At 43.4% G+C, this 22,059-nt stretch overlaps 1 protein-coding gene across 4 annotated transcripts in view; it reads left to right on the top strand.

Annotated features, from left to right (window-relative positions):
* The window catches only part of fzr1a (fizzy/cell division cycle 20 related 1a), a 56,710-nt gene that overhangs the window by 2,297 nt on the left and 32,354 nt on the right, over positions 1 to 22,059 (top strand). For 3 of the 4 annotated variants that reach the window (XM_086004719.1, XM_086004718.1, XM_086004717.1), the window contains exons 2-4: positions 4,112 to 4,226; positions 12,646 to 12,771; positions 15,272 to 15,335. In XM_086004719.1, the coding sequence (XP_085860845.1) occupies positions 4,158 to 4,226; positions 12,646 to 12,771; positions 15,272 to 15,335 (259 nt within the window). In that variant the 5' untranslated portion in view covers positions 4,112 to 4,157. The remainder of the gene's footprint in view (positions 1 to 4,111; positions 4,227 to 12,645; positions 12,772 to 15,271; positions 15,336 to 22,059) is intronic. The other variant, XM_086004720.1, reaches the window with a different exon arrangement.

Here is a 22,059-nt window from a genome sequence, read left to right as displayed (position 1 = left end):
TAGGAATTGCTAGACAAAGTAAGGCAATCTAGTTCGCCTTCTACCATTCTGGTGGTCGCATAAAACAACGATAATGGAGTTGTTGATTAATCATAGCAATCAACCTCTATCAATTAGTTTATAACAGACCCATTAATGACAGAGAAAACTTGGCGCCTTCTTAACAAGTGGTCTAAACAATCGGTACAGTCCCCAGGCACCTTCAGTTCTACAAATTTAGGACCATTTGCTTCTTCACAGTATGAGATACATCACTTTAATTTTCACAGCACTGGAAATTATAAGTTGTTGATTATTGCTCTATAAGATTGTAATAATTACATCACAATTGTTAATCTGTTGGTTTGAACATTAGCATACAGCAATACTGATTTTTGTCTACAGGTCCCAAGAATGTAAACATGATACTCCAGCTCTGCAATATATATTCTAAAAATAGAAGATACTATATCAGTCAGTGCAAGATTGAAATATTTTCTGCATAAATTTGCTGTAGTAACTTATTGTTACCTTCCAAGTATTCCCAATGATGTGTTTTCTATGTGTCACAGTTCAATACATCTCCGTTGTCAATACAAACATCCATGTTGCCAAATGCATTAACAAAATATTTTACCTGCGTGTAATTTCTAGAAATTGCAAGCTACTTTCACTTTTTCTCAACTTTACAAATGATCTCCCACTTTTTTCTTATCTGAATAGATGGGATTACTATTGTATTACTGATTGACTGGGTTTATTTGACAAGTGAGATAAACCTTGCTATCCATTTGAATTAGTAAAGAACATAGAAGAACAATGCAATGTTTAATATATCAACTTTCATGAAATTAAACTTTTAAGAGCACTTTTCAAAAGAGACGAAAAGGTACGTCTTTAACGCAGAGAGCAAGGCAGTGTTTTTGGGAGATGGTTCAAGACGACAGTGGCATAAAAGCTGAAACATTGGTCTCCGGTGGTAGGACATGGGCAAACAGTAATTGGAAGAGGGGAATGGAGGGCATGGGTTGAGACTTCGAGCGGGAGAAGACTGCACAAATAGGGTATAGTGAGGCTGGTTAGTAATTTGAAAACTGGGTCAAAGATCTTGATCAGTTCATTGAGGCATTTGGAGAGAGTGGAACTGGGTCAGTGTGGGCCTGCAGAATTCTGGATTACAGAAAAGAAAGAACTTGCATTTATATGACACCCTTCACGTTGGGATTTCACAGCCAGTGAATTTGTTTTTGGAGGTGTTGACATTGTATCTAAGCAAATGCGGCCGCCAGTTTAAGCACAGTGAGGTCCCTAAAACATTAATGAAATAAAAGGATAGCAAAATACTGCGGATGCTGGAAATCCAAAATAACACCAGAAAACACTGGAAAAACACAGCAGGCCTGCTGGCAACCCTGGCCTGCTGAGTTTTTCCAGTGTTTTCTGTTGTTATAATGAAAGAAAAGACTAGTTAATGGTGTTTGTTGAAGGGTAAGTGTTGGCCAGGATGCTGGGAGAACTCTGCTGCTCTTAAAATGCTGCCATGGGATCTTTTACATCCACCTGAACAGCAGAAATTTAACATCTTGGTTTAACATCTCATCTGAATGATGGAACCTTTGACAATTCCTCAGTACTCTAAGAGAATATTGTGGCTATTTCCTGTAGAGTGCTGGGCTGGAGTGCAATGATGAAGGAGACTTGTCTAGTTTTCAATCTTGAATGAAGTGTGTGAGTTGAAAAAACTGGTTCTACAGAACGTAATGTTTTATCTTTTAGGTTTAACAAGTGCATTGAATGCTATTCTATTCAGATCAATTTAGAAATGTTGTGTTGTGAAGAGCAAAATAACAAATTATGAATTATGCTGTTTTTGTTGCTGAATCTACCTATCTGTGATAATCACAATGAGTGGTGTCAGTAATGGCAAAACAAAAGTTCCCCTTTTTTGCATCCATTCTGAAAATCAAGCTTTAAGCTCTCACTGCTCTCCCAGCAAAATACTTTAATCCCAATTTCAATAGAGCAGTCAGTACTGCATCACTTTGAATTTATCTACTTACCACATCACTTATCTTTGTCTTCGCTCAATCAGATTACTAAATTTGGATTGTTTCATGCTGTGAATCCATGCACACTAGAACCTGTTGAGGTTGCTTTCATTTCATGTAGGACTCTTGCAAATAGCAGAGATGGAGAATTTTCAATGCTATTCTGAGTTATATTTGAATCTAGGTGGGGTGAAAAGACACTGGCCCGTAATTTCCGATCGGAGGCTTCCTGCGTGCAGGTGCCTCCTATCGGAAAAAAATTATGCGCTTACCTGAGGGCTCCCGAGGTCCGGACACTTCCAATCCTGGGCCTGTTCTCAGTCGAAATGCGCAGGGCCCACGTATCCCAGGAGCACATGCAGTTCGCAAGCGTCCCTGGGATCACGTGGGCCAGGCGAGCCAATGAAGGAAGGGAATCCTCCTTCATACTTTTGACAGATAGACCTGTCAAAAGTATGAATGGGGAGCACTGGAAAAAAGATATCAAAACATTAAATAAATTTTTCTTTAAAATCATGTTTTTTAAATGAGTTAAAATTACATTCAATTAAATATTTTAAACAAAAATTTAATTTTTTGGAAAAAATAATTCGTTTTTTACAGGGCTAAAAATAAACCTTTTTTTAAAAAAAAAAAGTATTTTTTAAATTATAAATGAGTGGGGGAAAAAATATTTTAAAAACTTTTTAAAACTCTTATGCTGGTAAAAACAGGCCTTGCTGCTTTTACCAGGCGTAAGATTTCTAAGGGTTCTTAGCGGGCGTTGGTTCTGCAGAAAGCGGAAATCTCCCTCCGCAGAGGCCCTTCTCCAGGGCAGGCGTCCGATCTGTCAAGAGGATTCTTGACAGATCGGAAATGCCGGTTTTCAGCGCATGCACTTTGCATGCCTGAAACCAGCATTTCTGATGTCCCTACGGGTGGGTACACAGCACGTACCCACCCGTAGGGATCAGAATATATGGGCCACTGTGGCAACTTACTGCACATCCTTGCTTCCTCGCTGCTCTTCTTGGCTATTTGGTGTCTGGGTCACAATGTCTGAGTGTTATTACAAGATAATAATCTCATTAAACCAATGTGTAAACAGAAATAGTGAAATTGAATGTTGGAGTGTTTGAATTGTAGCCTTGAAACTGCTTTACAGGACTTATTATGTGTACTGTGATGTGATTTTAATTCTTTTTTACATGGAAAAACTCATACTTTATAACTGTTTACGTGACTGCCTCTGAAGATGGCTACATAACATAAACAAGGCAACAATAGTGTCTTTGGTAATACACAAGCCTATCTTATGAAGTCATTTCTTCCCATATTGCAGGACGCAAATGCTACAACCACCAAACATTTCACATTGTTGCCCGATACCGACCTTACCAGACAACAAGGAAACTATGAACACCTCTAGATTCCTTGCATCATCTCTTGCACCTCCGACTGACCATTTATGCATTCTCCACTCCCTATATGCCACCATTGGAGGCAGAGCTTTCAGCAGCCCCGGTCCTCTGGAACTCCCTCTGTAAACTCTTCACCTTTTTTTTTTAAATATATTTTTCAAAGTCCATCTTTTCAACCAAAACTCTGCCTCCATGGCACCATGTTTGTTTCCCTATCAATTCTTATTTATTTTTGCTCCACCCCTCTGTGCAGTGCCGTTGAATATTTTCTACATTAAAGCTGCTATATACTGTAAGTACAAGTTATTGGTCCTGGTGCCATGTCGTAAGATCTTCCTTCAAAAATAGAAAGGGAAGACTTTTTTTATGGGTCCGTTCACATTATAGGTTAGGACCTTGGAGAGTGGCCTTCAGTTATATTACCTGAACCCCTTCTCTCTCCCACTCCTACCAAAACAGATGCGCATAGCCACACTCATTCTATGCTATCAGTACCAAAAGTGTGATGTCTTGGAACATTCTGATTGAAAATATCCCAATAGTAATTTATTTGAATTCCAATTAGTGAATTGTTTTGTATTGTGCATTTATCATGGCTACTATTGGTGCAGCGGTAGCACAGTATAGCTAAATGTTTACACTTGGATTGTTGATGTCAAACTTTTCTTTCTTTCCTGGTTTCAGAACTGACATCTTGATTAAACTTCAGCAAAGTTCAACTCCCGTAACTATGGATCAAGACTATGAACGGCGACTTTTACGACAAATTAATGTTCAGAATGAAAACACAGTCCCTTGTGTAAGTGCTGTCTTTTCATTGGTGTTCCATCTCTCAGTTTGGTATTCCGCTTTGATTCACCTTTTTTGTTCTGCTTTACTGCCATCTCATTTGGTGTGCCAAAATTTGGTCCATACAAAACTGTGGCTTTCCTGAACCACAGCACCTCCAAATTTCTGTCCTCCTGTCCTTCAACCTCTTTGGCTGTCATCTCAAGCTGAGTCAGGAAGTACAGAATCTTGGGGTCTTACTTACCCCTCAGCTTGGCTTCCTCTTCCATGTCCGCTCCATTACCAAAACCCCTTCCTTAAGTGTATGTTCCCAATCAAAATACGCACTCCATATATAACCCAAGTTTTACAGGACAAAATTTATACTTGTACTGTTGAGTGTTTTTCACATTTCAAGTTAACATAGTATGAGAATTTCACATATCTGCTATTGCACTTTGCTAAAATCCTTGTGACAGCATTGAATTAATGGTTGTTACCTATGGTTCTTCACCAGTTCTACTGCTGTTTTTGCATAGGTGGAAAGTATTTTTGGATGTGTATTGACACAAAACCAGTAGTACTGTCAACCTCACGTGTGGTGTACACAGTATTGCCACAATTAACTTTTGTTCAAAGTGAGGCTGGTTGCATCTTCAAATGATGTACAAACAAAGTTTTTCTTCAAAGGTATGAGGAACTACTTTGTACTGGTGAGCATAGTGTAAGTAAAGTTATGTTAAGTCACTGCAATTTTGGCATTAGTCTGTTATAACCTTAATAAATGTCATGAACAGCAATAAGTATAAAAAATACTTAAAACCTAGAATTTTGTAGGTGACGTGACTAAGGAATACTTGACTGCATGACTTCTTTTCCCCTGAGGATTGGAAACTGAACAAGTTGACTTGACTATTTCTCATGAAGGTTAAGGATCATTGTGGAGACCTTGTCTAAGTGCTTTTGGTATATCTATAAAATGAAAAATATGGAACCGTAATGTGCAGAGCACAGGTGATATGGAGTCCTGGGCTCGATTTTCCAAGCCCCAAGGAGGCAGGTTTGGAGGTGGGAGTGGTGGGAAAATGGCAGAATCGGGGGGCAGGAACCCATCCCGCCCCCAACCAGTCTCCGTCCCAGGAGGTGGGTACCCGACCTGTGCTGGGAGCTGCCTCCCTGAGACAGGAAGGGGATTAGTGCCAATTAACTGCCTGTTAATGGGCAGTTTTTTGCCTAAGCCCTATTTTTAGCCCTGAAGTGTGGGCTGTCCGACGGCTCCGAACCACGCCAAGTTAGCGAGGCGGACAGTCGGTCTGCGGGGGTTGGAGGGGTCGAGATGTCCGTTGTGCAGGTGAGTGATGGGTGCATGTGTGCAGAGGCAAGTGTGTGAGGTAAGTGTAAAGTTTTAATAAGTTTTACTTACCTTTACTTTCTCCTTCAGGCTTCCTTCCTTCAGTTCTCGGGAGTCCCTCAGTTCACCGGCACAGAAAGCAGAATGGCCGCTGAACTGTCAAAAGCTGCAGCCTCTGCTTTCTGGTCTGGAGAGCTCTCTAACTGAGTCTGAGTAGAAGGACTCAAGTTAGAAGACAGATTGTCAGTGTTTGACAGCTTCACAGAGCTGTCAAACGCTGATTTTTCATCTGTCAAAAGCTCCTGACAGATGAAATGTCAATCGCTGACGTCACCAGTAACCAGGTGTCCCTTAATTGGCCTGCTGAGCCCGCTGAGCGGGCTTAACAAGGTCAATCAAGGGAAAATAGCGTGGGTTGGCCACAAGTCGATGGAGGCGGGACTACAACCCAAAAAGTGGGAGTCCCGCCTCCAAAAGCTCCCCGTTGACAAAATCGAGCCCCTGGATTCCATCTTTGGTTAGAATATGGCTGAGCTCTGTCATGGAATTCTACATGGCATTGAGAAATAGGAGAGCTGCAAAAGAGATTGGAATATGAACAAGAGCAGTGACTTGGACTTTGGATGTGCAACTTGTAAGTAGGTTTTGCTTGTTAATTGAGGACAGTTTTGATCATTGCAAATGGGTATTATCATAAAATTGCATTAAATTAAATCTGTTATAGCCAAGGATTCAATAAAACTAGGTACATAATAAATGGAGATCACTATATAACTCGGAAGTCAGGCTGACAATCTGACTACAGCTCTTATTAAGGTAAGATGTGTGAGACCCTATCCAGTGGATAGTCTCAAGCCTCGTTGTTTTCACACCAGCAACGATATAAAAGCAGTTCAGTACAAAGTCTGGTTTAATAAAATTGCATGGCTGTCTATTTCACTGTCTAGGAATATTTTAAACTTCATTTTTAATATTGAGAAATAACAGAAGTTTAATCAGCATTTGGAAGCCAATGAGCAAGTGCACAGTGCCATTCTCCATGAGCAAAGACTAACAGCAGGAGCTGGCAGCATAGCTGTAGTCCACTACTCCACATTATGGTCTACTACCCCATATTGCACTCTTTAAATACAGGACCGAGACTTGTAGTATAAGTGGCTCCTAAATGACCAATCTTAGCTAAGCAGAAGGTAGCGTTTCCCCACAGTGAGGGGAAACAAATCTGAGTGTCATTCCAGATTGTCCCTGCATCTACCAGTCATAGAATTTTACAGCAAAGAAGGAGGCCATTTGGCCCACTGCAAGTGTGATGGCTCTCGGCGAGCTATCCACTTAGCCCTATTGCTTTACTCTTTCTTCATACATTTTGCTTTAGTCTAACTGGGTGTGGCCATGTAGCTGCTTCGCCAAAAATAACTTTAAGGATGCAATCTACTCTTAATTCGTATTTGTTAATTCAAAAGATTTTGATCAAAAAAAGTTTTATTTAAAATGCTTGATTTGAATTACTGGAGAATCTGATTGATTTTTTTCAGGAAAGCACTGATTTTGAATTAACAGGAGTAGAGCATAGTTCAATCTACCCATGTTATGATTTTTACAGTTCATGGCTAAAGGCAATTTTAGGTTAAAACATTTTTGACTAAGTGATTTTTTTTGGTTGGTCAGCCAGGTATCGAATGCACACCAAGTCCACCATGGTTTTTGAGTATCTAAGCCAACTTGAGAAATCCACACGGTAGAGCTTGTCTGATATGTGCACACAAAGGGCAGGATTTTCATTGGGCCGTGGAGGCGGGATTGGAGGCGTGTGGGGGGTTAAAATCTCGAAATCGGGGGGCACGAACCCATCCCGCCTCCATGCCAGTTTCAAAGGAGGCGGATACCCGACCTGTGCTGAGACCCGCCTCCCCGAGGCGGGAAGGGGATTAGTGCCAATTAACTGCCTGTTAACAGGCAGTTTTTAGCCTAATCCATATTTTTATTGCTGAAGTGTGGGATTCCCGACGGCTCCAAACCACGCCAAGTTAGCGAGGCGGGCCGTCGGGCTGAAGGGCTTGGAGGGTTCGAGATGTCCGGTGTTCAGGTGAGTGATGGGTGCATGAGTGCAGAGGTAAGTGTGTTTGGTGTGTGTAAAGTGTTTAAAGAAGTTTTACTTACATTTACTTACCTTTATAGCCTTCCTTCAGGTCTCGGGAGTCCCTCATCTCACCGGCACAGAAAGCAGAATGGCCGTGAGCTGTCAAAAGTTGCAGCATTCAGCTTTCTGTTCTGGAGAGATCTCTAAATCAGCCTGAGAGGAAGGAATTAACTTGGAGTACAGATTGTCAGTGTTTGACAGCTTCAAACAGCTGTCAAATGCTGATATTTCATCTGTCAAAAGCTTTTGACAGATGAAATGTCAATCTGTGACGTCACCTGTTGCCGGGTGGCCCGCTAGGCGGGCTCAACAAGGTCAATCAAGTGAAAATCGCGTGGGTTGGCCACAACTCGATGGAGGCGGGACTACAACCCTGAAAGTTGTAGTCCCGCCTCCTCCATGAAAATCCAGCCCAAACACACTCTGGAGGGACACATTTCACTTGCCCAAATCCAGGAAACTTAAGCACAGTTTGTGTGGAGGGGTATTGCTTGAGTTTAACCAGCTAAACCATGCAGCTTACCAAGGCTGCTTCCCATTGTTTTGGTCTTTGTTTACCTAGGACCACTCTACACACTGGGCTTGCTGGGTTAATTGTAGTCAAGTGCAAAGAATCCCAGCCACCAGTGACAGATCTACGCCTTCAGGTTCCATCAGTGAGCTAGGCTGCTCTGTAGTACTGGAGACCTGTCTGGTTCAGATACTGGATTACCCAAGTCTTGGTTGGCTTGGGGATTGACCTGGTTTCAAACATCCATTACCAGGCCATGAGATTAGTTCGTAGTTAGCCCTTAATAAGTGGCTGGCAATAGCAGGAGCTCCTCACGGGGATTAGGAAACAGCACAACTCAGCATAAAATATGCAAGTACATTGCCCCCAAGATATAAGGGCAAAGAGAGAGAGCGAGATTATGAGAAAAGATTAGGAGGTAACATAAGAGAACCCAAAAGTCTTTTATAAACATATAAAAAGTAAAAGGATAGTTAAACGCATGATGGGGCTGATTAGGGACAAAAATGGAGATCATCTTGTGAAGGCAAAGGGCATGACTGAGGTACTGAATGAGTACCTTGCATCTGTTTCCACAAAAGAAGAGGATGAAGTTAATGTCTGAGTAGAGGAGGGGTTTGTAGAGATATTGGATAGGATAAAAATAGATGGAAAGGAGGTGCTAAATAGGTTGGTATCACTCAAAGTTAACAAATCACCCGGTTCAGGTGGGATGCTTCATAGGTTGCTGAGGGCAGCTAGGATGGAGATAGCAGAAACTTTGACCACAATCTTTCAATTCTCCTTGGAGGATGTGGTGTCAGAGAAATGGAGGATTGCAAATGTTCAAAAAAGGGGAGAGGGATAAACCTGGTAACTACAGGCCAATCAGTCTTAACGTCAGTGGTGGGAAAACTACTAGAGACCATTGTCAAGCACAAAATTAATTCTCACTTGGAGAAGCATGGCTTAATAAGGGACAGCCAGCACTGATTTGTTAAAGGCAAATCATGTCTGAGTAACCTTGATGAAGTAACAGAACGGGTTGATGAAGGTAGTGCAGTAGATGTTGTGTATATGGACTTTCAAAGGCATTTGATAACGTACCTCATAACAGACTCGTTCGGAAAATATAAGCACATGGTATTAAAGGGACGATTATAACTTGGGTACAAAATTGACTAAGGGATAGGAGGCAGAGAGTAGTGGTAAACGGATGTTTTTCTGACTGGAGAGTATGCCTTGGGGTCCTCCAGGGGTCAGTATTAGCACCATTGCTTTTCTTGTATATAAATGATCTGGACTTGGGTATAGGGAGTACATTTTTGATATAATGTGGATAAGTGTGAAGTGATGCACTTTGGGCGAAGCAACATGGAGAGGCAGTATAATCTAAATGGTATTATTTTGAGCAGGGTGCAAGAACGGAGGGACCGGGGGGTACATATTTACAAATCGTTGAGAAGGCAGTTAAGAAAGCATATAGGATACTGGGCTTTGCAAATAGGGGCATTGAACACAAAATCAAGGAAGCCATGCTAAACCTTTACAAATCTCTGGTTAGTCCTCAGCTGGAGTATTGTGTACAATTCTGGGCACCACACTTTTTAGGAAGGATGTCAAGGCCCTGGAGAGTGTACAGAGGAGGTTTACCAAATTGATACCAGGGAGGAGAGAGTTCAGATATGTGAAGAGATTGGATAAGCTGGGATTGTTCTTCTTAAAGTAGAGACGGTTAAGGAGAGACTTAATAGAGGTAATCAAAATTATAAGGGGCTTTGATAGAACAAGTAGGGAGAAATTATTTCTTCTGGCAAGTGGGTCAGTAACTAGAGGTCATAGATTTAAAATAATTGGCAAAAGAACTAGAGGGGAAATGGAGAAATGTCTTCACACAGGGGGTTGTTAAGTTCTGGAAAGCACTAACTGAGGGTGGTGGAATCAGATTCCATAGGAACATTTAAATGGCAATTGGGCATGTAAATAAAGAGGACTCATTTACAGGGTTATGAGGAAAAAGCTGGATGTGGGAATAAATTGGACAGCTGTTTCAAAGAGCTAGGACAGGCATGACGGGCTGAATGGCCTCCTTCTGTGCTGTAAGATTCAATGATCCTCTTGACTACTGTATGGACACGCCGGGCTGGATTTTGTCAATGGGGAGCTTTTGGAGGCGAGACTCCCACTTTTTGGGTTGTAGTCCCGCCTCCATTGACTTGTGGCCAACCCACGCTACTTTCCCTTGATTGACCTTGTTAAGCCCGTCCAGCGGGCTCAGCGGGCCAATTAAGGGACACCTGGTGACGTCGGTGATTGACATTTCATCTGTCAAGAGCTTTTGACAGATGAAAAATCAGCGTTTGACAGCTCTGTGAAGCTGTCAAACACTGACAATCTGTCTTCTAACTTGAGTCCTTCTACTCAGACTCAGTTAGAGAGCTCTCCAGACCAGAAAGCAGAGGCTGCAGCTTTTGACAGTTCAGCGGCCATTCTGCTTTCTGTGCCGGTGAGCTGAGGGACTTCCGAGAACTGAAGGGAGGAAGCCTGCAGGAGAAAGTAAAGGTAAGTAAAACTTATTAAAACACTTTACACTTACCTCACACACTTACCTCTGCACACATGCACCCATCACTCACCTGCACAACGGACATCTCGACCCTTCCAACCCCTTCAGACCGATGGTCCGCCTCGCTAACTTGGTGTGGTTCGGAGCTGTCGGGAAGCCCACACTTTAGGGCTAAAAATAGGGATTAGGCAAAAAACTGTTAACAGGCAGTTAATTGGCACTAATCCCCTTCCCGCCTCGGGGAGGCAGCTCCCAGCACAGGTAGGATACCCGCCTCCTGGGACATTGGCACGGGGACGGGATGGGTTCCTGGCCTCCGATTCTGCAATTTTCCCGCCTCCAAGGGGCTTGGAAATTCGAGCCCACCATGTCCCATTGAGCAGTGGTTCCACCAGTTGTAGGTGCAGAACTTCAGCAGAAACTGCTTACTTTTTACAACCCAATCAAGGTAGGCACTAAGCCCTGGATATATAGGCACATGTTCTGATACCCAGCCACCAGATAATATCTTCTAGCAGCTGTTATTATGCCTAGTCTGAGTTTCTTCATAATCTGTTGACCTCTTGCATCATAAGAAATATTTTGGACATCCAAGGGCCATGCTGTGTACCAAGCTTGCTCATCAACTGCTTAATCCTGTCCTTCATGAGGGGTTGACAGACATGTGCCTGTACTTGGTGACCAGTTGGTATAGGCTGGCATCCTCTTTCCCTGCTTGCCCTTTTTGCCATAAATCTACCTCCTAGTTTGGTCTTGGATCCAGCACGTGTGAACTTGTGAATATCGCACATAGTTTGAAGGAAGCCCTCCATTGCATGCCCAGGGGTTCTGCACCATAATGAACTGTTTGGACACTTCTAGTACGCTAAACACTTAACCTGCATTGGATTTTGCTGTCATTGGAGGAAGATCAAAAGCGCCTTTCATTTCTTCTGAATGAGGTCTAGAGGACTGTATCCAGGCAGAAATTGGCATCTATCGGGGCTCTAGGTACCAATATGAATCAATAATGGGTCAGATAACCATTGTATCTTCCAATCAATATCATGAGGTCCCTTATTGAGCTTTACAAAGCCGTAATACTGCAGTTAGGGGCATCCGCTACCATATCACACTGGCTAACCCTTTTTTTCAGGATGTTAACTAGTGTGAACCATATCCCCAGGTGAGTCTGCCAGCAACACCATATCATCTGCAAAAGGAGCACTACAATATTCCAAAAAAAGTGACTGGAAGAGACACCCTGATGCCATCCAAACATTATTGAAGACATTGGACATTGAATAAGATAGGTGGTAGTAGACAACCTTGCCATAGGGGAATCAAGGGATATGGGGATCGGGCGCGAAAGTGAGGTTGAGGTAGATCAGCCATGATCTTATTGAATGGCGGAGCCGGCGTGAGGGGCCGTATGGCCTACTCCTGCTCTTAATTTTTATGTACTCTTGAGTCTGTAAAACAGTGTTCTAATTAGATCTTGCCAAATCTGTCCTGTAGGAGATCAATTTGGATTTATGTTGACACATACTGGATACTTTGGGTTTCTAAGTCAGCATCTGTAAAGGTGGGGGGAAAAATGGGTTAATGTTTTGGGCGCAAGACCCTTTTTCTTAGAACACACCTGAAACATTAACCTATGTTTTCTCTTAACAGATGTTGACCTGTTGTGTATTTCCAGGACTTTCTGTTTTTATTTCAGATTTCTGGTATTGCAGTTTTTATTTCTAGGTTTCTGAACATGAGGCGAAACTCAAGAAATCTAAAATGTTGGGAGACCTGAAGCTACTGTGGAATAAGTTAATAATGCTACCCTCTAATCTTATAGTAGATTTTGTATTTTGACCTTTATATTTTTATTTTTATTTTAATTTAACACCATTCTCCCTTTCTGGATTTTGTTCAGATATCGGAAGTTAGAAGAACATTAACACCTTCAAATTCACCAGTATCATCACCAAGTAAAAATGGAGACCGGTTTATTCCTTCAAGAGCAGCAGCAAACTGGAGTATAAACTTTCACAGAATAAATGTATGTTATTGCTGAAAGCACTCAGTATTGTAGGCATTTTGGGGGGGGGGGGAAACCAGCTAGATTAAAATGACCTTAAATGCTTGCTTTAATGAGCTTCACTACTTCCATTCTTCCTTATTCAACATAACCCTCAATATTTGTGGATCCAGATAAAGTTAGCTATATCTTACTTGCCATTGCTATTCTACCACCAACATTCTGTAAAGTAACAATACATTATTAATCCCTAGCCTGCTGCTCACTGATTTCTATTGTGGGTTCAAATGGAATTTCAGGTTTTCAGTAGCTTATATTGATTAAAAACCTTTTAGGTGAGTAGCACTCTTACTGTTGTGCCTGGGCTTGCCTTTTGAATGTAAGTAGGCTGACTAAATTTGCTGCGAATTGCCACCAATTTGTAGATTGACATTATTCTCCACCTTATCTCCTTTCCCAGACAGTGAGTGGGACATAGATGTGTAAAGAGATGGAATTGACCAGGTGAAGTGTATGTTGACTGGTAGAAAGTCCTTTCAGTGTAGCATAATTCCCAGCCACCTTTTTTTCTCCTCTTCCATCTCCCATCTACCCTACAGAGAGTTCCAGATATGTGGGAGCCCCTCCAATCAACTCTCCAGATATGTGGGGTGGGGGAGCGGTGCTCAACCAATGCTGCAACAGGTCTGCCAGTGAATGGCTGCTGTTGTGTTATCAAAGATTAGCATCTTTCTCTATTTGGAGTCGTCGGGAATTTAAAACTGCAATCCTTTATGAAAAACGTCCAGAGGAGAAACAGACAATGAGCAGTAGTGGAAAGATTGGGGGAGATGACCAAAAGTATGGTTGAAAAGTACAACAGAATAAAGGTTAGCCCATTTTAAGTGGATTAAATTATTCTATTTGTGGAAATTTGCTTCTGCTTAAAAAGTATTGTTCTTCCAGAGTCACATTATCTTGAGCCTTAAATGTTACGAATAAGGTAAAAGGTCATGTGCAATTATAGTTTGTGTGCACAATTGTCTGAACGAGTGGGTGTCACAAACTGCAGATAGGCCACATGGTTTTGTGCTCCAGAAGCTTTTCATTCTTAGTGGAACTTTTGCTACAACAATTGCTTTTTGTTCTTTGTTTTATTGAGACTTTTTATATAATGCAGCAGATCTTCTGTGGTGTTTCCCACAGTAATAAGAGAAGTCTTGTACACTATATAATGCACAATGTATTTTTCTGCTGTACTTTTAAGACCACAGAATATAATTACGTTTAAAGAAATCATCCTTGGGTTGATTAGAGTTTAATTTCTGCGCAGTGTGAAAAATGCTTGTAAATTTTGGGTATTAAGTGACTGTCTTTCTCCATGCAATTGTTCTGCTTTTGTAGCAAAGCATGATGGACAAAATACATGTAAGAGGCAATATTTATATATAAATATATATAGATGTATAATAAACCACTAAAATAGTCAACTCACTAGACAGCATGCTAGTAGTTATTAAGTAGTAAATGTGCCAGTATTTTTATTAGCCCAGAGCTCGTTATAAGTAGATCCCGTCCTATTAGAGTACAAAATGATGCCACGTCTGTGTTCTATATACTTGACACTCTGTAAACTTGCGCATTTGCTAAGATTTTTTTGGTGTACCAAGCAGTGGTATAAGGTCCAGGAGTTATTGGATATGAAGGTAGAAAGACACCATTGTTCTCTGAATTGTGGGGGGTTTTATTTTCTTTGAAGAATGCTGCATGGCTCAGTCCTTTCTTTTGAAAAGTATCCTGGAACTCTGAAGCTGAAACTTCTAGCTCTCTAATTACGGAGCTGCTATAGAACTTGGGCTTTAACAAAATGTCTGCCATCTATCCGTTAACCCACCTAATAATAAATGTGGCTTGGATCTTGTCAGCAGTGATTTTATTAATGAAATGACCAGGTTCTCTCCTAATGCATACCACTTTCTTAATTGATTAACCAAATTTGGGCTTAAAAAAAGCAGTAAGCATATTTTTTTTTTTAGATTGTTTTCATGGTCAGTGTAATTGTAGCTAGCTGATCACAGCATATGTGGTTTGGCGGTTGTAAAACTATATTGTTCACTCTGGCCCAAATACTAATGTGTATTGAACACTTTTGAGTTGTACATCTGGCTTTAGGTTAAGATCGCCAGACCAGTAGCAATTATTGGTCTGTAGCAAAAAAAAAACCACACTGATCCGCAAGCATATTAATGCACATCACCGTTCATAAATAGATCTGGGGACCATTTCTAAGATGCTTTTGTTGATGATGAGCCTCTGTTTTATTCAAATCCTAATTTTAAAACATTACAATTTAATATTTGATATCTTCGGCCATTGAAAAACAGCCAAGATTGAATGTTTTGCAACACCTCGGGATGTTTTACTACGTTAAAGGCACTATATAAATACAAGTTGTTGTTGGTGCTGCATGAATGACCTGCGTAAAATTGAGCATTGGATACATATAACTGAAAATATATTCTGATTTTTGTCTCTGTTCTAGGAAAATGAAAAATCACCCAGTCAAAACAGAAAAGCAAAAGATGCAACCTCTGACAATGGCAAAGGTTCAGTACATACATTTGTAGTTTTTGTAGTTATTTTAGTTATTCCTCATTCATTTGTTAAATCCGAGGTTAAAACTAAGATTTTATAATCTTTACACATTCGGAAAAGGCAGTTTTGCAGATTATGTCCAGACTTTAAAAAAAAATGTAATATTGTGGCAGAACCACCAGGAGACTCGGGATAGTTATATATAATTCCTTTAACAGCAATGTAGTGCAGCCCACGGCTGTACCTTTTAATGTATCTGTTAACTGTACTATGGCTTGTTTCCTTTACTCTGCGTGGTGACGTCATGCCGCCCATCACGTGATCTCCCAACGGCGGGAAGAACGTGATGACGTCAGCGACCGGAATATTCTAGCAGTCCTCGAGGAGCTTCCAGCAAGACCAGACCGGTTTACAGTGTATCCAGCAGTTTACTGTTCAGCTTCGTTTGTTCATTAAATTTCATTTGTTTTTGATTCTCTGAGTCGATCTCAATTCTTCAGTTAGGAACCTCCGTTCCTACATTGGTGACCCCGACTTCCGCGAACGATTTTCGTGGAAGTTTCAACATGGACACGAACGCCGTCACCCTCAAACTGCCGCAATTTTGGGAACAGCAACCAGCCGCGTGGTTCCTCCAGGCGGAAGCCCAATTTGCGATCCGGGGAATAGTAGCGGATCCGACCCGTTATTATTACGTGGTCTCCGCCCTCAACAGCGCCACGGCCTCGCGGGTCGTCAGCCTCCTCGGGAGTCCACCGGACGAGGGCAAGTATGAAGCTTTAAAAGCGCGGTTGCTGCAGGGTTTTGGCCTATCAAAGTCGGAGCGCGCTCGCAGACATCTCCATGCCCGGCCTTGGGGACTCGAAGCCGTCAGAGCTCATGAGCCAGATGCTCACGCTCTTGGGTTCGGAATCGGAATGCTTTCTGTTCCGGGAGTTGTTTCTCTGCCAGCTGCCAGAACCAGTTCAGACGGCGCTGGCCAATTCCGCGATCACGGACTGTGCCGAACTCGCTGCAGAGGCGGATAAAAATTTTCTGGTAACCCAACAGGGTTGCGCAGCCACGAGGCGCTCATCCCCCACAAGGGCGACGCTGACCCCCTCCTCCTGTCGGCTGGCTGGTGCTCATACCACGCTCGTTTTGGTGCGAAAGCCAGATGCTGCCGCCCTCCCTGCGGTTTTTCGCCAGAACAAAAATCTTCTTCAAACTGGCGGTTTCAGGGAAGGAGGACCGTGCCTAAGGGACATGCCGGAGTGGCAATGACCATCGGTTCCGCTGGAAAACTCCTTTACATCACAGACTCCCTGTCAGTTCGACGTTTTCTCTGCGATACCGGCTCCCAGTGTAGTATCCTGCCTGCGTCGAATCTGGATCTTCAGACAGGCGGCCACGGTCCCGCCCTTGAGGCAGCTAATGGTGCGGCCATCCGCACGTTTGGAAAGCGTAGGGTCCAGTTGTGTTTTGGCAGCCAGCGTTTCGTCTGGGAGTTCGTCACGGCCAAGGTCTCGCAGGCCATCCTTGGGGCTGATTTTCTTTGCGCCAACGGTTTTCTCGTCGACGTCCGGCACTGCCGGTTGGTCAACGCGGCTACTTTTCATTCGGTCCCTTGCCGCCGCAGCACCGCCGTGTCGTGGTCCGTTGCCTGTGCGTACCCATCTCTGGATGAGTTCTCTCGTCTCCTCGGTGAGTTTCCGGAGCTCACCAGACCCACTTTTTCTTCCTCAGTCACTAGGCACGGTGTGACGCACCACATTACCACAACAGGATCCCCAGTTTATGCACGAGTTCGTAGGCTGGAACCCGGCAAACTCGCGGCCGCGAAGGCGGAGTTCCATACAATGGAGCGGCTGGGTATTATTCGGCGATCGAATAGTCCTTGTTCTTCACCTTTACACATCGTCCCTAAACCAGGTGGCGGATGGCGGCCATGCAGCGACTACAGACGCCTGAATGAAGCTACTACGCCAGATCGATACCCCATTCCTCACATACAAGATTTTTCGGCCCATTTGGCAGGAAACTCCATCTTTTCCAAAGTGGACCTCGTCCGCGGGTATCATCAAGTGCCTGTTCATCCTCAGGACGTTCCCAAAACAGCTGTCATCACACCTTTCGGGCTTTTTGAGTTTCTTCGTATGCCGTTTGGGTTGAAGAACACAGCACAAGCCTTCCAACTTCTCATGGATTCAGTACTCCGTGATCTTCCGTTCATCTTCATCTACCTAGACTGTAGTGTATGTGCCTTTAAGAGCCCCATGGGTACTGTAATGCCGGTAATGGCCACTCGGGCTATATAAGCCTGTATATTGTGTTGTATCAGTTAGTTCCCCTCCAGACTTTGTTTAGTAAACACCTATGAAACCAACTCCTGCCTTCAGTGTCTCTATCAACACACAGACACAACAGTGGCGATGAATTGGAAACGGACTTGCCTGCAATTCGGCAGCACCTCAAGGACATCGATTCCTCTGGTGTCCAAAGTTGAAGAAAAATCAAGAAAAAGAAAAAGCTGTAGTTTCACCAGCTAGCCAAGCTGGTGGCAGGTACTGCAATAATCCTTCCTGGGCGTTGGGCTGGGGCTCCAGCGGCTGGCTCTACAGCTGGGCCAAGCAGCGAAAGCGGAGGCAAGCAGTAACAGACGGGGAGGGAGCACTCTGGAGACGGCCGGCGCTGCGAGCAGGTCGGCGTTCAGACCTAGAGAGAGAGTCCGGCGGGAACGAGTCTCCAACTGTAAATAAATAAATAAAAAGAACGGTAACCGCGGGAAACAGCCTTGTCATCGGCAGCAGCGGCCGGGAAGCGCCAAGTCCAAAGATGTGCGGGTTAGGTTGATTGGCTGTGATAAATTGACCCTTAGTGTTAGGAGGATTAAATACGTGGGGTTACGGGGATAGGGTGGGATATGTGTTGGTATAGGGGTTACGGGGATCAGGTGGGATATGTGTCGGTGCAGGCTCGATGGGCCGAAATGGCCTCTATCTGCACTGTGGGGTATCTGTGATATCTTTTCTGCAGAAAAGAAAGAAAAGCGCGGGAAGCGCCATTTTTTTTCTAGGATGCCTAAGTCTGGCAACATTGATGCTTTTGATAACGAGATAGAGGATTGGACCACATATGTGGAAAGAGTGGAGGTATATTGCACCGCAAATGGAATAGAAGATGAAAAAAAAGCTTCAGTACTACTAAATCTAATGGGCGCAAAGACATACAGGCTGTTACGAAATTTAATCACGCCAGCCAAACCAAAGGACAAGAATTTTAAAGAAATTGTTGATACCCTACAGGAGCACTTAAACCCAACACCGCTGCTGATAGCGGAACGATTCAAATTCTTCAAGAGAAATCAACACAAGAATGAAAGTAACGCTGATTACCTCACCGAATTAAGAAAGCTATCAAAACACTGCCAATTCAGGGCAGGACTAGCAGATTATCTTCGAGACAAATTCGTCTGCGGTCTCTTAAGTGAAGGAACACAGAAAAGGCTGCTTTCTGAAAAAGATTTAACACTGGACAAGGCTTTCAGTATGGCTGTATCATACGAAGCAGCTGCAAGAGGAGCTGCAGAGATACAACAAAAGACACAGGACTTCGGCACCCATGAAATGACACAGGGTTTCGAGAGATGTTATCGCTGCGGCAGATCCACCCATGACCAGAGGGACTGCTGGTTCAAGGACAAAGCATGCAGGCAATGCGGAAAGATTGGACACATTGCACGGGTATGCCGATCTGGACAAAAAAAATCCACAGACAGGAAAAAAAAAAATCAATAAAGAAAAGTATAGAAAGGTACAAATGATGACGGACAGTAGCTCCGAAGAGCGATAGCGACTCCGAAAACAAGAGACTAAGCTGTCTCAAATTACATAATGTAATTGCCAAAGATGATTACCAGACCATTTGGGTTACCCTCACGATAGCAGGGTCCCCAGTTAAAATGGAGCTAGATACAGGATCAGCTCTGACCGTCGTAAATCGACGGGATTACGAGCGGCTATTTCCGCATATACCTTTAAAAGACACATCCATTATCTTGAAAACGTATACAGGGCAGAAAGTATACCCCAAAGGAAAAATAAGGGTGCCTGTTGTATACAACGGCAAGGAAATACAAAAGTTGTATTTATACATTCTACAAGATGGTGGTCCACCGCTGTTGGGACGTGAATGGATCAGGAAAATATGTTTAGACTGGCACTCCATTCAGGCACTGATGGTGACCAGTAAGAAAAAAAACGATGATGACGCCATACCTGAACGATTAAAAGACATCTTGGCCAACGCCAAAGAAGTGTTTCAAGAGAAACTAGGAACCTTGAAAGGCATCACCGCCTCAATAAAAGTGGAAGATGCAGCAATTCCCAAGTTTTTTAAGGCAAGACCGGTGCCATACGCAATTCGTCCAGCAGTCGAGGCAGAGCTGGAGAATTTGGAAAAGGCAGGCGTATTATCCAAAATAGATTGGAGCGAGTGGGCAACACCCATCGTTACAGTCATGAAGAAAGCATTGAATAATGATAAATCTGAAGAACAGAGAAAAATTCGCATCTGTGGAGACTTCAAGGTGACCGTAAACCCGGTCCTTCACACGGTACAGTATCCTCTTCCGAGGATAGAAGATATTTTCGCCTCACTATCCGGAGGGAAACGTTTCACCAAAATTGACTTGGCACAGGCATATCTACAGATGGAGGCTGAAGAGGCCTCTAAAAAATATCTCACGATAAATACACACAAAGGTCTGTACCAGTACAATCGACTGGTTTTCGGAGTAGCATCCGCTCCAGCTATCTGGCAAAGAGCTATGGAGCAAGTCCTCCAAGGGATTCCGGGGACTCAATGCTACCTAGACGACATCCTTGTAACAGGAGAAAACGACAACGAGCACCGTGCCAATTTGGAGCAGGTGCTCACTAGGCTGAGAGAACGGGGCCTACGAGCAAATCGCCCCAAGTGCGAATTTTTCCAAAATCAAATATCATATTGTGGCCACACAATTAATAAGGAAGGGTTGCATAAGTCACCTGAAAAAATTGAAGCGGTCATAAAAGCCCCAGCACCTGAAAATGTTTCACAATTAAGGTCATTCCTGGGATTAATAAATTACTATCATAAATTTTTACCGAACTTATCAACTCTTCTACACCCTCTTAATGAACTGCTACAAACAGGAGTAATTTGGAAATGGAGCGAAGACTGTAAACGTGCCTTCCATAAATGCAAAGACTTAATCACGTCCAAAGAAGTTTTGGCTCATTACAACCCATCACTGCCAATCAGACTGGCATGCGATGCATCGCCTTATGGCGTAGGAGCAGTATTATCGCATAAATTCCCTGATGGCTCGGAACGGCCGATAGCTTTTGCGTCACGCTCATTGAACTCAGCTGAGCGTAACTATGCCCAAATCGACAGGGAAGCACTCAGCCTGGTATGGGGAGTGAAGAAATTCAACCATTACCTACACGGACAAAAATTTACCTTGTTGACTGACCATCAACCCTTCATCTCCATATTCAACCCTAAAAAGGGTGTTCCCATTATGACAGCGCAAAGGCTACAGAGGTGGTCCCTTTTTCTAGGGGCACACCAATACAACATAGAATACAAAGGATCAAAACAGCATGGGGAATGCTGACGGGTTATCGCGCCTACCGTTGCCAATGGTAGAAGAAGCACCTACCGTAGACCCAGTGGAGATTTTCCACTCTACCATAGTCGAATGTCTACCAGTAACAAATTCTGCCATTGAAAGGGAAACTAGAAATGACCGGACTCTCGCACGAGTCTACGATTTAACAGTGAAGGGATGGCCAGCACATGGCGAACCACTGTTGCCAGCATTCTCGCAAAGAAGAGAACAGCTGTCAGTGTGCCGAGGAACCTTGATGTGTGGATCCAGAGTGGTGATTCCACCCAAACTCCAGGATAAAGTTCTAAAGGAGCTTCACAAGGGGCATCTGGGTGGAGTGAAAATGAAGAACCTAGCCAGGGCGTTTGTATGGTGGCCAGGTATCGATGGAGACATCAAAGAAATGACCAAGAGCTGCCTAGGATGCCAGAAGGTCCAAAACGCTCCACCCCAAGCCCCTCTACATCCATGGGAGTGGCCCTCATCTCCCTGGCAAAGGGTACACATCGACTTTGCTGGTCCATTTACGGACTCAATGTTCTTAATCGCAGTTGATGCACACTCCAAGTGGCCGGAGGTAATAAAGATGTCCTCCGCCACCACGGACAAAACCATCACAGTATTAAGGACCATATTTGCCAGGAATGGGCTGCCGGAACAGATCTGTTCTGATAATGGACCGCAATTTGTGTCTGAAGAATTCAGGAAGTTCTTAAAAAAACAATGGGGTTAAGCACTACACGTCCGCCCCATACCATCCCGCCACCAGTGGATTGGCTGAAAGGTTTGTCCAGACCTTCAAGAAGGCCATAAAGGCCATGGGTAATGAAGACATAAAACTTCAGCACAAGGTGGATAACTTCTTGTTCGCATACAGGAATGCAACACATATGGTTACAAACCAAACTCCCGCCATGATGTTCTTCAATAGAAGCCTAAGATGCCGGCTGGATTTGACCAAGCCCAACATCAGAAGGGACGTGGAGAACCGGCAATTTCAAGGCATGAATGAAAGGCCAACTAGAACCTTTCCAGATAGGTCAACAAGTTTTGGCCCGGGACTACCGTACCGAGAAATGGCAGCTTGGAACTATCTGCAC

The sequence above is a fragment of the Somniosus microcephalus genome, chromosome 13 (genome assembly GCF_052327205.1).
Source record: "Somniosus microcephalus isolate GS21.2 chromosome 13, FLI_Smic_1.0, whole genome shotgun sequence".
Classification (NCBI taxonomy): domain Eukaryota; kingdom Metazoa; phylum Chordata; class Chondrichthyes; order Squaliformes; family Somniosidae; genus Somniosus; species Somniosus microcephalus.
Note: the sequence above shows the minus strand (reverse complement) of the source record. Positions and strands in the feature narration are given on the sequence as shown.